The following is a 14,529-nucleotide window of genomic DNA, read 5'->3' as shown; positions in this document are numbered from 1 at the left end:
TCATACGCGGGATCCTCTGGGGTCGCGGCGCCTGTAACGCGACTCCTCGTAGCTATCCGCGCTCCATCTGCGATCTCCGCGTCGCCGATCTCTCTCGAATTCCTTGCTGTCCCGTCTCTCGTATCTCTTGGAGCCTCTCCGGGGGCTCTCCGGCCGCGCGTGCGGCTTCGCGTAGCGCGAAGACCTGCCCTCACGCTCCTCCACGCCCATCCTCCTGCTGCCCTGGGGCACCAGCACCGCCGCCTCGCTCTCATAGTCCCGCCTGCAGCGGTTGAGATGCTCCTGTCTGCTGCGTGCGTCTGAATGGATCAGTGGCGGCGGCGGGTTCTGCACCACTTGCGCCGGCGGCGGCCTGTCTGGGCCGGGGGCCGCCTGCTTCCAGTCGCGGATGGCGCCCGTGAGGAGCTGCAGCTCGCTCGGGTTCGGCTCCGAGGGGAAGAGATGCCGCGAGATTTGACGCGGCAGCCTCCGGGCACGTTGATCGTCATACTCCAATGACGGGTCCTCGGGGACGGCCTCCAGAGGCACGTCCGCGAAGACGCGGGCGAGCCGAGCGGCTTCCTGGTCGGGGTAGGCCCGGATGAGCATGACGTTCCACTGCACAAAACCCTCTGGTGTGAGGGCGGGGATGCAAGGCCACTTCTTGGGGCCTGGCAAGTTGTCTTGCACGAGGTGAAAATCACACTGCAGGCTCAAGTACAGCTTCTCCAAGTTACTCATTGAGCTGCGTGATGTGTGGCTGAAAAGTCCTGCAAACAATGTTAGCATAGGGGCAGTCGTCTGTTCACAAGTGAGCTAGACTCACGAGTCAAGTCTACAGATTCTCTTTCCATTCTATACTTGGAATAAAATTTGTAGAGTTTTTCTGGTGTCAGGACCAGAGAATAGGTTGGTTTATACACCTCAGTCTGAGTATGTTAGCGAGGTTGTGGCGTCGGGGGGGCCGTGTAAGTCGTGCAACGTACCAGGTGCGTAGCGAGGCCACGCAGCACATTTCTCATCCTCAGAGTCGCCTTGCCCTGTGGTGTGAACAGGGTGCCCCATCTCTCGTCCTGCGGCGAAAGAATCCTCTCACGTGTTGTGTGCGACTTTGGCGACTGAGATGTGCTGCCATTCCACGATAGGTGGCGGGCGGAGGCGCTCCGCTGTAGTACAGACGGGGCGCGATCTGAGAACCTCACCTCCTTGATGATGGGCGCAGCTACAGGAACTGAGGCTTCTGTGGTCGAAGCATGAGCAGCTGAAGGTGATGTGGGAGCAGACGCGGCGAATGTGTGGTGTCGTCTGGGCTTGTCCTGGTCTGGTTTCAATTCCTTGCTGGGTGGAGGGGCTGTTGGGGTACAAGAGGGGGTTGGGGTATCGTCATCATCTTCGGACTCTGTGCAATCTTCGACTGTAGCTTGGTATCGAGTCTCTCTCCTGGACACTCCTCTTTCTCTTTCTGGGGTTGTATCAGGATCGCCGTCCGCCGTGGTGGCAGGCGGGAGGGAACCTTCCGAGTATGCTCTGATGAGACGTGGGTTGGCAGTCGCTTGCAAAAGCAGTCAGCATATTGAGCAGGTGAAGTAAACACCAAGAAACCCAACTAACCTTGAAAGGTATCTAGCAACTTATCCAGTTGCCGCTTTTGCTCCTTTGAAATCGCACGCGTCTTCTTCAGTTGCTCCACAAACCTGTTGTCGAGCAGCATCATATTATCAACGCTTCCAGTGGTCTGGTCATCTGGCTCCAGAGCGTGGAACACTGGAGACGGCTGGCTAGAAGACGGCGCTGTGTGTGATGCGGCCACCCGTTCACTATGGGGTGCATCCCGGTGACGCTCCTGCACTTCCCCCTGGGGCAGGGAGGTGATGAGGCCGGGGGCCATGATGGTTCATGTAAGAAGGGGGCTGGGGGTTACTTGATGTCCTCGAAAAAGACTTGGAGTAGAAAGTTTCTTGCTATACTGATCATCTGTTGCAACTGCAGGAGAACAACTCTTGATTTCAAGAAGCCCGGGTGCAGGCCGGTATTTTAAACATGCGGCAACAAGAGGGAGCAGCAATGCGCTCGACACCGGACCGTCACCACACAACAGTCATTTGTTTCTGTTCAGACACCGCCTGAACCTCTCTCTCCCAGCCCGACCAGCACACCCTCATCCTCATCATCGGCGGCCCCCGTCTGCCATTCTGTGACAATAATGTGGACCACGTGTGCACGCCTGGTCGCCTTGCCAGGATGCACGACATTTTAAAAAACAAAAAAAGAAAAGGCGAGCGCAGACCGGGATGAAGCCGGGCCACCCAGCACCTCGGTATCGAAACACCGTTATACTATGTACGGCGCTCCTTTTTTGGAACGCTCTAGCTTCAGAAAGGGGAGGCACACCCTGCCTAGGCTCTCTCAAACCCTCATCGGCAGTGCATGTCCGCTGGCAATGGCTTGCGGGATTACGATTACGGGGGGGGGGAGGCTAATGTATGAAGGAGACAAGTGAGGCGGAAGCTGACGGCGCCGCCACAACACTGCCTGCCTACTGATTAGCTTGCCAAAGCGGCTGGTGGCTTTGGCTGCATTTGCTTGGTACATATTGGCAAAAATGCCCATCCGTTGCCTTTCACATTTGTGCATTCTTTCCCTTTTGTCTGCATAATTTTCAAGGAACTCTTACACCGACACGGTCGGGGGACCTGGTGCAGCTCTTGCATGCATTATCGCACAACTCGACTTCAGACTCGCATCGCTGCCTTAAGTCTCGCAGGGCTATCAGGCAGCGTCATGCAGCGAATCGATGTTCCTCCATCTGGTTGCCTTTTTTTCTTTTTTTGTTAGCTGCTTGCTTCGCATCCAATAAGACGTGGGATGAAGCGCCCACCCCCAGCGGCGTGACAAGTATAAGTATGGATTCGGCGAATAGAAGAACTTGCCCTCCCGGCAATACCACCCCACGGTAGCCAAAAGGCTAGCGGCCGTCCATGTACGTGTATCTTGCAAAGGCAACTGATCATTTCGTCACTGCTCCCAGCAGTCTCTTCATCGTGGGAACCACGTCGGGGGCCCAACTACCAGTAGGTTACTGGGCGGGACGGACGGGCTAAGCCGCGCAGGGCCGCGCCACCATCGGCCATCTAATGGGCCATGGCACGACCTGCATAAGCCGTTGGGCGAACAGTCATTCGAATTTGCATGGATAGGAAATCGTCTTTGCTTCCTCTCTTTCCAAACTGGGCGCGTAGTCAACAGGACATTGTCACTGGGCCTCACTAAGCGCCAGACGTTTCTCTTACCAGCCCTCCCCCCCCCCTCCGTCTTGGGAGATATCTGGTCAAGTTTTGCATGGTGGCACAAGGGCTCGAACCCCTTGAACCGGATATGCAGCGAAAAAAAAAAAGAACCGTCGTGGCCATGTTTCACCGACCATTCAGCCATCTACGTCCTTCTGCATGTGTCGCTTGACGTGTCAGCGAAGTGGCTGCTCTCCAGCATGCACGCGAAAGCCGGAAGGCACGCGAATAGAAGTCGACAGCACATAGTAGGTCTATTATGTGGTGAAACAATGACAAAAAAATGATATTTGTCGTGATTGTGACAAAATCTCATGCTCTCGCCACCCTTTTCTCCATAGCTCTGGGTGGCATAGCCTGGGGGAGAAAACAATCAATCGACAGGGTCCAACTCCCCAGTCCAAACCATTCCAAGTTCATTTCAGCTAGCCAGCAAATCAAGTCAGTAGGGCCGCCAAACAGACCGCTGACCGCGTGTGTAAAGGTTTTCACAGACCATTGCAAAGCAGCAGCAGCAGCCTGATGACGTCCTGGGCATCGCGAATCATCACGGCCCGATGTCAACTTTTACGAATAGTTACCCCCAAGTTTTCATTTGCCGCATCCAATCGCCTTGAGAATACCAGATGGGCGCTGCTGCCTAGAGGCCGTCAAGGATCCCCAACTCAAACAGCTGCATGATGCCTGGGGTTTGCTGCATAGGCTGTGTTTTCGCTCATTCTTTTGAGTGGTGGGCGAATTTTAACAGAGAAATGCCAATGAATACGCTCGGTTTTTAATGGATCGATTTTTCTTAGTTCCATGATCCCAGTTGTGAAATGGTTAATGCCGGTCTTTGCCATGACTGTTGCCACGAGGGCGCCATGCAACGGTCGAATGCGACTTGCATTAGTTATTAGTGTGGGATCGCATTGCATAACTCAATCTCAGGACAAGACACTATAGGCATACTGGGGGCCGATACATGTATGCCATTTAGTAGTCATAAGTTCCCGAGGATATGCTGCAGACAATGCGTGCAAGTCCGCCCGGGCGGATACAGGCAGATTTAATTTCCTTGTCTCTTGCAGTCCCAATATTTCATTTGGTTGGTCCCAATTCTTCTCGGGAGATTTCTTTGAGTTTTCTAGCCGAATGTGGCAATATGCAATACCCAAGCGGTATCATTTGCAGCATTCGCAGGTGAGCTTGTACTGTGGGAATAAAACAAGCACGGAGCCGAGGACAGTCAGGAGAGAGGGTTCTTTTTTTCTTTTTTTCTTTTTTTTTTCGAAAATCAAGCGAATACTTTGAAATAGTTTGCTTTGGTAAGGTTTAATGATTTAGCTGGAAGTAGAAACGTAAAGCCTGTAATTCTCCATGGCTCCTGGGCACTTTCAACCACGATAACACAACTATGAGGAACCTTGGTTATAGTCAACTAGTATACCAAAGCGGAATCTGACTATGATAATCGACTCGCTGCAGATTTGTAGAGCTCAGAGGGGCCATTCTGCCGGAGCCGAGATCGGTGTGCGCAACCTTGCCCCTGATGAGTTATAGAATGACTCATCTACAAAGTGAGACCTGCCGATAGTCCGGGGGTGTTTTCTACAGCATACAAGTATTTTTTTTAGGTCTTGCCTGACTACATTCATTTATGTCGCTTGCAAGGAGGGATGATTGAGAGCATCTGGCACACCCCCGGCAGAGGGTTGCAATAAGCCACGCGGCCGAGGACTGAGCTGCGCCGAGTAGCTGGATTCAAGGTGCGAGCAGCAGAATATGTGCATGGACCCTCGAGACTCGAGACAGTAGCGGTGACGGAGACAAAATTTGATGCCATCGGGCTGCATTGCGCTGCGATGCCGTGTTGAATGCATGAGCAAGCTCACGGCCAGCCCAATGACTGCCGGGGAAGGAATTATGCCTCGACGTCCCGGAAGCTGAAGCGCTTGAGGTTTTTCCTGGAAAAGGGGGGGTTACGTCAACTGTTGCTTCTGACTCAACCTTTCCCCTTGGATGGAGTGGGAATAGCAGCATTGCATTGACGTGATGACGATTCGGCGCAGCTGGGTAGGTGGAGGATCACCGGCCGTTGGAAGATGGCCTCCTGCACGACCACCATGCAGGAGAGTCGGTGCGGTGGGAGACTGGTAGGGGTATTCACGAGATCAGGGCTATATTATGAAGAGGGTTTACCAGCATCTCTACATGTCGGTAACTAAGGATATTGTAGGTTTTGCTGATCGACATCCAGCCCCGTGTAAGTTTGTCCTAGCTCGTGGAGAGATCTGGCCGCAGGTGACGGAAAATCGCAGCCGGAGAAAGGCAAGAGAGTTTTGAAAGACAAAGAAAGATGCTCCGATGGGAGATGCGTCATGGTTGAACAAGTCGAGTTATGTCGCATGCGTACTTGGTAAAATTGCAGGAGAGCTTTGCAAGAATCGATGTAGGGTAGGTCGCCACGTGGTGGTGCAGGGAATGACTTGCCCAAACGGGATGCTCCGGTGGGCATCGGGAAGTCTGTGTGCGTTGGTTGGACATGGAGATGATGTGTCTGGCGCGGCTGTAATCTAACCGCGCTCCGCTTTGACGTGATGTAGCTCATCTAAAAAGGGACAGGCCGTACGAACCATTGATTTTTTTTTTTTTGGACTCGTGCCTCTGGATGTTGGACATCTGTGACCTGCCACTGGCCACCTACTCCGTACTAGACGGAGATGGAGCAGCCGTTGTGGGAAAGGCCGAGGTCAGGGAGAGCATGTGATTGGTACGAGGTGGTGCCCTGTGGGGAAGGGGAGGCGGGCCACTGGCCTTGCGATGGGATCAACACGAGCATTACGGTTTGCTGGTACTGATAGTCTCAGTAATAAGTAATCTGTACTCCGTACTGATGAGTACAGAATGCTGACGCTTGTGTTGAATTTTCTTTCCATTTTTTCTTTGCCCACAGGTTTACATCGAAGCCGGCTAGCCACTAGACGCAAGTTGGGTGGAGCGGAGTGCCGCAACCCGAGTCGGCCGGCCCCACAATAAAAATGTCCAAGTAGAGGCCGTCGCCCGCTTCCAGGCGCGCCAGCTTTTTGTCCGAGGCTGTCCATTTGCTGTCCATATGTTGTCCATCTACGGAGTACTATACCCAGATACCAACGGCTTTCCAGCCTCTGTAACCATCTCTGCGCTGGCCTGTTCTGCTATCAAAGCACCCAGAGTAGACTACACTATCTTCCTGTACATGTAACCTTGCAAATCATCCCCCTGGAACTACCCGCCACAGGGAACTATCCGCTTAAAGCTTGACCATCTTGTAACTAGCCCGGTAGCTTACAAGGTACTTGTACTCGACGTCACCGCGACACGATGACCTTTTAAACTTCCCCTCCCTCGCAACTTTCTCTCCCTCCTTTCTTTTCCTTGGCCCAATATCACACATAACCTATACAAGGGTTTCCCTTCTTGCCTCTGCCTCTCTTCAGCATTGGCCAGCCTCTCGCCTCCGTCGATCGCCTCTCTCTCCCGCTCCCAGCACGCGGCCGAGTACCTCTGATAGCCGAGACACCCCCAAGTACAGCAGCCCGCTTCCTGTCTGCGCGCCCACCCGACATCACATCATGCCCGGCTCGTCGCGCATGCCCATTAGCCTTCGCGGCTCCGGCCCTCTCAAGCCCGGCAGCTCGTCTGCTCTGTCCCTTGGCCTCGTGAACCTGGACCTGTAAGGGTCTTCTCCCCCCCTCCCTTTGCGCGCGGCGTCAAGTCGACCGACCGACCGGCCGACTGAATGATTGCTAACCTGGGACCTCTTTCCCCCCCTCTATTCCAGGCTCCGCAACATCATTTTCTTCTACTTCGTCTCTCGCTGGACCCGGCGCCTCTACTGGAAGCTCAAGGGCCGCGGCGTCGTCGGCGCCGTCCTCGAGCTCTACCGCGACATCCGCCGCGTCCTCTACGGCTGGTTCCTCCAGGCCCCCGGCGTGCGCACGCAGGTCCGCGCCAAGGTCAAGGAGTCGCTCGACAAGATGGCCGCCAAGCTCGTCCCGCCCGCCCAGACCCGATACCTGACCCTGCCCAAGGAGGGCATGCCCGAGGAGACCATCCGCGCCGAGCTCGACGCCCTCGCCAACATGGACCACACCCGCTGGGAGGACGGCTACGTCTCGGGCGCCGTCTACCACGGCGAGGCGGAGCTGATCAAGCTCCAGACCGACGCCTACGGCCTCTTCACCGTCTCCAACCCCATCCACCCCGACGTCTTCCCCGGCGTCCGCAAGATGGAGGCCGAGGTCGTCAGCATGGTCCTCAACATGTTCCACGCGCCCCAGGGCGCCGCCGGCGCCTCCACCAGCGGCGGCACCGAGAGCATCCTCCTCGCCTGTCTGGCCGCGCGCCAAAAGGCCTACGTCGAGCGCGGCGTGACCGAGCCCGAGATGTGAGCGACACGACCCCACGGCCGCATCCCGCGAGGCCCTCTCCCGCGCCCCCCCCCCTTCTTCTCATCTTTGTTTACTAACGACGGAGTGCGACAGGATCCTGCCCATCACCGCCCACACGGCCTTCCGCAAGGCCGGCGACTACTTCAAGATCAAGGTGCACTTTGTCGACTGCCCGGCGCCCAACTACCAGGTCGACCTGCGCGGCGTCTCGCGCCTCATCAACCGCAACACCATCATGCTCGTCGGCTCCGCGCCCAACTTCCCGCACGGCATCATCGACGACATTGCCGGCCTGGCGCGCCTGGCCCAGCGCAGCAGGCTGTGGCTGCACGTCGACTGCTGCCTCGGCTCCTTTGTCATTGCGTGCCTCGAAAAGGCCGGCTTCGAGTCGGAGCCGTTTGACTTTCGCGTCAAGGGCGTGTCCAGCATCAGCGTCGACACGCACAAGTACGGCTTCGCGCCCAAGGGCAACTCGACCGTCCTCTACCGCACCGCCGCCCTCCGCACCTACCAGTACTACGTGTGCCCGGACTGGTCCGGCGGCGTGTACGCCTCCCCGGGCCTCGCCGGCTCCCGCCCGGGCGCCCTCATCGCCGGCTGCTGGGCCAGCCTCATGTCCGTCGGCGAGGCCGGCTACGTGGACGCGTGCGCCAGGATTGTCGGCGCCGCCAAGAAGATTGCCGACGCCATCCGCGAGTCCCCCGCCCTCGCCGGCGAGCTCGACATCATCGGCCGCCCCCTCGTCTCCGTCGTCGCCTTCACCTCGCAGACCCTCGACATCTACGACATTGCCGACGCCATGTCCGCCAAGGGCTGGCACCTCAACGCCCTCCAGAACCCGCCCGCCATCCACGTCGCCGTCACCCTGCCCATCACCAAGGTCTGGTCCAAGCTCATCAGCGACCTGGAGACGGCCGTCGAGGAGGAGCGCGAGAAGGAGCGCGTCCGCGTCGTCGAGGGCAAGGGCGCCAAGGGCAAGGCCGTTGGCGATTCCGCCGCCCTCTACGGCGTTGCGGGCTCGCTGCCCAACAAGAGCGTCGTCGTTGATCTGGCTACAGGTTTCCTTGATCTGCTGTACAAGGCGTAATATCATCTCATTCATCGTTTCGGGTGTCCCCCCCTTTTGTTTTTCTTTTCTTCTTTTTTTTTTGTATATTCTGTTGGGTATAGCAACAAGTCATATTTGTACCAGAAGCGAGTTGAAACATGAAAAGTTTGTTTTCTACTTGGCGTGTAGCGCCATCCTCTTACTCCGCGCCGTAATCCTACTTTCAAGTGTCGCAACATGGTGGATTCGCATAACAGCATCTGAACCCACCAGACAGTCACAGATGCATCCATCATGGGTTCTTGTTAGCCTTCACCATCTTTTCATTATTCAATCATGTGTATTTCTAGCGCGCTATTCAAGCAACGATGGGGCTGATAACAAAAGATGGAGGGAAACCCTCACAGAACTACGGCCCAGCTTGCCGGCTAGCGGTCTCACCCTGTCCATCTCAGCGCTATTCTTCTCCGCAGCCTCGTCGTGGCGATCGTGCAGCCGAAGTGGCACCGCTCTGCCACTCATGTCTCACTGCTGCATGAGGTACTGTAACCTGCCATTCCAATGCTTAGCTCGGCCGATCCTTGTAAGATGAAGGGAGGGCACTTTCCTCGGAGCTGGCCATTTGCTATAACTAACCGTAGCACGCGCCGCTTATGTGAGGGGAAGACAGAGTACCAAGTCATTTTCGTGCCAACGCGCCGTCTCCCAACCATCCCGCTGCACAGCCATGATGCGCTGCCTCGTACCGCTGCTCGCCGTCCTCGGCACGGCCCTAGCCGCGTGCAACGGACGCGACGAGTACTGCGGCCGCCCGTACTCCAACATCACGTACATGGGCGCGCACGACAGCGCCTTTGTCGGCAAGCTGCTGACGGACAACCAGTACGTGTCCGTGACGGAGCAGCTCGGGCTCGGGGTGCGCTTCCTGCAGGCGCAGACGCACAACAAGAACGGCGCCATCCAGCTCTGCCACACGTTCTGCTGGGAGCTCGACGCGGGGCCCCTCGACACGTACCTGCGGGAGCTGGCGGCGTGGATGGCGGCCAACGCCAACGAGGTCGTCACGCTGCTGCTGACCAACGGGGACAGGATCCCCGTCGAGACCTTTGACGGGGTGTTTCGGGGCGCGGGCCTGACGCAGTACGTGCTGCGCCCGCAAAAGGTCATGGCCAAGGAGGACTGGCCGACGCTGCAGGAAATGATCAACGCCGGCACGAGGCTGGTCGTCTTTATGGGTGCGTGACCACGATGACGGACGATGGGCTAGAGGAAATGATGGCCGTATTTTGTGTGTGGCTAACATTGGGATCGCAAAACCCCCCCAAAAAACAGACTACAATATGGACCAGACCAAGGTCGACTACATCATCAACGAGTTTGACTACTTTTGGGAGACGCCGTACGGCATCACGGACAAGTCATTTCCGACGTGCGCTGTCGACCGCCCACCAGGCGGCGATACGGGCAAGTTGATGGGCATCATGAACCACATGCTCAACTACAAGGTTGGCGACATTGTCTTCCCGAACCAACCCGACGCTGCTCGCACCAACTCCAAGGCGTCAATCCAAGCGCAGGTGGACCGATGCAAGGCGGCGACGTCGCATCAGCCCAACGTAGTGTTGGTGAGTTTTTTTTTTGTTTTTGTTTTTTTTTTTTTGAAAAAGAAAAAAAGAAAGAAAGACATATTGTGAGTCTGATATGCTAACATGACATGCAGCTCGATTGGGTCAACATTGGCGAGGTGGCTGCAGAGGGCCTTGCTCTCAACGGGTTGTCGTGAGTGCGGCCGATGCGGTGCGTTGTTGTATATAAGCATGCGGCATTGGCTTGCATACCAAATAATTACATGTTAAATGTCATAAATGAATAAATAAATACACATCATGCATGACTACAATGAGCATGTGCAATGCCCAGTTTGGTTTTCAGGGTTCATCAGGCACGCGACCAGTAATTCAGAGCGATCAAGATGCACCGTTGGCGGGGACTGACTTTCGCCGGGCTGCAAGCCACGTTGAGATCTTCCAGAACCCCCTACTGCGGATCAAGTGATACAATCTCCTCAGAAAACTCTGTCCGGCCACTGTCAGACCAAGAATCATCTTTTGCAAGATGCAATTGTGGATTTTTTTTGTGTCGGCACGTACTGTGGTGACGAAGTCATGATGTAATGTGGGCTAGCTAGCCGTCAAGTACTTATATGGAGCTACAGCTCATCGTCCTCGACGCGATTCCTCGTATAATTTGCTTCTTTGCTGCAGATTTCAACTACCCGAGAGCTTGCTCCTAATATCGACACTCCAATCTCTTCTTCCCAAAATGCCGTCCACCGAACACAACGAACCCTTTGAGGAGGGCAAGGAAAACTCCCACAGCCAGATCGATCCCAGTGCGCCGGCCCTGAAACCACACCCCGATCCAAGTAGCTCCCAGGAACTAACTCGTGTCTCTCTCAGAGGACCAGCGATCCATTGCCAACAGACTTGCTGCGGAAACGGTATGGCGCCGCCGCTGCCTGTTTTGCCAGCCCATTGATGGACAGACTTGACTGACCCGCTCCCTTATTATTAGCAAGCCAGCGAAGAGGGCGACGACCCCGCCACGGCCAGGATGAAGGCGGACCCTACCGCTCCGGTACGTGCCAGTTTGTTGTTGTTCGTTTGTTGTTGCTGCTGCCGAGCGTGTTTTGCTGACTCTTCCGGGACGCAGGCGAGGGAGAATGGCAACGAGCCCTCCAGGGGTGCCAAGATTGATGCTCAAATACAAGAAGAAGAGCAGGCGGAGCTGGAGCGCAAAGGCAAGGCATAGTGTGCCATCATGGCGACCTCGGAGAGCTATCACCAGATGTGATGAAATAATGGAAAAATTTCTGTACTCTTTGAGCACAACGCTAATGAGAATCTCGTTGTCTTGATAACTCGAGCTGTGTCATGGACACGTTGTTTCCGCGACTGCAGGGCTGACTGGACCCAAACGTGGACTAGCACAATGTGAATGCTGTCCCATTAGCTGGAGACTACAAAGTAATTTACATACTACTTGACATATCAGCTGCTCGCAAGTGGTGATCCTAATGTTTAGCGCCGGATGGTTTAATGCGTAATGATTCGATTAGGGATATGTTATATACTCTGGTGTCGATCCTCAAGGGATGACTATCCTGTTCTGTTCTTCTTCTCAGCTCCCTGCAATACTAGTCGATCAACACTACCCGTGGCCCGTGACTGCGTGTTTATCTGACGCTTGCTGATTCTCAGCGGCAGTTCCCTCGGCCAGAGAGTAAAGCACTCTTCCCACTCCACGGTCCAGTCCGGGCTCGGCAGCGCGAAATCGTAGCGGTGAACGACCGTGGCGATGAATACCATCTGCATCAGCAGAGCCAGGTTCCGGCCGACGCAGGCGCGCGCGCCCGTGCTGAACGGGATGTAGGCCGCCATCATGTCCCGCAGCCGCTCCGCGTCCGCCGTGATGAGCCACCTGTCCGGGCAGAAGGCCTCGGGGTCTGCGAAGATGGCCGGGTCGCGGTGCGCCGTGTAGGCGGATATGCTGACGTCGGTGCCGGGAGGAACGGCCTCCCCGGCAACGACGTAGGCGCGATGGCGTGGCGTGGTACGAGGAAGATCCGAGGCGACGGGAGGTGACAGACGCAGAGACTCCTTGATGCAGGCACGCAGATATGTCATTCTCTTGACCTTGGACCAGGGTGCAACAGCATCGTCCTCGGTCAGAGAATCATCCAGCTCGCCGCGGAGCCTGGCCAGGGTCTCGGGATGCTTTAGCAGGTAGTACAGCGTATTGGCAATCGAAATACCAGTCTTTTCCCCGCCGCCATGAACTGTTTGCAAAAGTCAGTTGCCTCTCCATGGCAAAGGCAGAGAAAGTACCACAAGGAACGGCCTACCGATCTGGTGCACCTCGGCGACTCTATCGATATGGCTAAGTTCGGTTTCGCTTCCCTTTGTGCGCTGCACCGTGGGCTGAAATAGGTCTTCCAAATATTCGCCCTTTTTTCCTCGCTCGATGCGCTCCATGGTGGCCTGCTCGATCCATGCAGACCAGATGGAGGCGTTGCGCCACTGGCGTTCGTACCAGGTCGAAACCAGTGCAGTGGCTTTCTTGAGCCAGGGAAAGTTGGCTACGTCCCATACTATGGTAGCGGTTGCCCGGGAGCGACTACGAAGGCATTCGATAATGGGCGCCCGCACCGTGATCCCTTTAGATAGCTCGACGCTCACCACGTCGGAGCCCTGCGCCAGTAGTCCCATGTCTTTGCTCAATCCGATCTTGATGGTGCACTCAAAGCTGTACAGCAACGACCACAGCCGCGCGTCAAAGGTTTGTTCATGCTCTGGGACGGCGTCTGCGCCCGATGAGGGCGCCGCGGCGCACAAGGCGTCCAGTTTCGAGACAAGCGTAGAGGTGCTGTCAGCAACTTTTGGTTCCCACGCCCGAATGTTTCCGGCCGCGTACGAAGCCGCCACCACGCTGCGACGCTGCACATGCGCGGCCTTGGCGGTGGACAGCACGAGGCTCTCGGCGCCGCCGCCCGACCCGAGGGCGCCGTAGATGCCGCCTTTTTCGCACGGCGAGTTGAAACCGTACACGTCCCGGACAGCGGCCGCCCGGCCAAAGGAGAGCCAGTTTGGTCCGATGCGTACGACGGGGTCCTTTGCGAGCCGTGCGTGCAGTCGCTGCGTGTTGAAGATGCGATGGTGCGGTCTGCCAACCTCCCAGCCGTAAGCCAAGGGCGAAAGACCGGAAAATACATTTTGGCGAGGATATTTGCGGAAACCTTTTGCGTCATAAAAGTAGGCGAGGATTGGCAGCCCGAGAACGAGAATACACGATGCCAAAAAGGCAACAAGTAAGAACATCAGCATAGTGTATGGTCGTCTCCCTGCCAAGGGCTCTCTGTCTGTTGTGGTGTAAGTGGCACAGCTGATGAGGTATCTACGGTGCTGCAGAAAGCCGAGTTGAAATAGTGGCGGGGAAATGATTCGCACACTATCTAGTATTGAAACTCATAGGCAGCTAAGAGCCAGGAAGCTGCATGCATTGATTCATTTTTATTTATTATTTTTCCCTGTCGATGGTGATTGATACATGCTCTAAGCGTTTTCTCGGTTTATATGCTATATGGAGCTCTTGGTCAGCATACGACCCTGCGAGGTTCTCAACTGGAGCCGAGCCGCAATGCAATTAGTCTATCAGTACGGGCCAGAAGAGGGAAAACAACTCGTCTCCAGTAATTTCTCACCCTTGCTTCCGATATTGCGGCGGTACAAAGCCTAGCGTTGTTTGAAAGAGCGTCGAGCAACAGCAAAGCCGTGCTTGTCACCGCAATTCAAGCAATGAAGCGCTAGTCCTAAAAAGGATATTTACACGGCCGGCAGGTGTTTGTTTCCGAAAAGGGAAGTTTAGCCAATTTGCTACACGCGTGTAAATGCCGTGGCTCAGCATGGATCTCGTCGCAGCGCCGCAGTCAAGGAACTAGAATATCGTGAGCTACAATGGGGCTACAATGGGGCTACAATGGGGGTAATATAGTTACCCAATCTAGTGAGCCGTACTACATTTTGGCGCCGTAGAGGAAGTTGCCTTGGTGGCTGGAATAATGCAGCGCATCTCGCTTCGTGATTCGCGTACAGGAGCCAAACCAGCAGCGTATCGAAACATAAGTGTTACTTGGCTGCTTGCTTTCCCTTGTAATGCTGACAATTCTCTTTTATCCATTGCTAGTCCTCCATCTCGAGGACTAGATATTTAGTTACGTTGGGGTCCAGTAATGTTCAGGCATAGT

At 55.6% G+C, this 14,529-nt stretch overlaps 5 protein-coding genes across 5 annotated transcripts; 3 read left to right on the top strand and 2 right to left on the bottom strand.

The window, feature by feature from the left end:
- On the bottom strand, positions 1-1,867 carry V2A60_001423 (uncharacterized protein; the record flags this gene model as incomplete). The annotated part of the gene is made up of 4 exons (XM_083252784.1): positions 1-749; positions 806-908; positions 966-1,531; positions 1,591-1,867. 4 exons carry the CDS (start codon positions 1,865-1,867, stop codon positions 1-3), a joined length of 1,695 nt encoding a protein of 564 aa, XP_083108910.1.
- Positions 1,868-6,859: 4,992 nt separating this feature from the next.
- Positions 6,860-8,765, top strand: V2A60_001422 (sphinganine-1-phosphate aldolase DPL1; the record flags this gene model as incomplete). Its single annotated transcript, XM_083252783.1, has 3 exons — positions 6,860-6,960; positions 7,069-7,674; positions 7,772-8,765. 3 exons carry the CDS (start codon positions 6,860-6,862, stop codon positions 8,763-8,765), a joined length of 1,701 nt encoding a protein of 566 aa, XP_083108909.1.
- A 688-nt stretch (positions 8,766-9,453) lies between these two features.
- Positions 9,454-10,509, top strand: V2A60_001421 (PLC-like phosphodiesterase; the record flags this gene model as incomplete). Its single annotated transcript, XM_083252782.1, has 3 exons — positions 9,454-9,961; positions 10,059-10,351; positions 10,447-10,509. 3 exons carry the CDS (start codon positions 9,454-9,456, stop codon positions 10,507-10,509), a joined length of 864 nt encoding a protein of 287 aa, XP_083108908.1.
- Positions 10,510-11,048: 539 nt separating this feature from the next.
- On the top strand, positions 11,049-11,537 carry V2A60_001420 (uncharacterized protein; the record flags this gene model as incomplete). Its single annotated transcript, XM_083252781.1, has 4 exons — positions 11,049-11,118; positions 11,186-11,226; positions 11,301-11,363; positions 11,439-11,537. 4 exons carry the CDS (start codon positions 11,049-11,051, stop codon positions 11,535-11,537), a joined length of 273 nt encoding a protein of 90 aa, XP_083108907.1.
- Positions 11,538-11,884: 347 nt separating this feature from the next.
- Positions 11,885-13,609, bottom strand: V2A60_001419 (uncharacterized protein; the record flags this gene model as incomplete). The annotated part of the gene is made up of 2 exons (XM_083252780.1): positions 11,885-12,564; positions 12,631-13,609. 2 exons carry the CDS (start codon positions 13,607-13,609, stop codon positions 11,885-11,887), a joined length of 1,659 nt encoding a protein of 552 aa, XP_083108906.1.
- Positions 13,610-14,529: the final 920 nt, after the last annotated feature.

The sequence above is a fragment of the Cordyceps javanica genome, chromosome 1 (genome assembly GCF_051103115.1).
Source record: "Cordyceps javanica chromosome 1, complete sequence".
NCBI lineage: Eukaryota > Fungi > Ascomycota > Sordariomycetes > Hypocreales > Cordycipitaceae > Cordyceps > Cordyceps javanica.
This window is presented reverse-complemented; position numbering and strand designations above follow the sequence as displayed.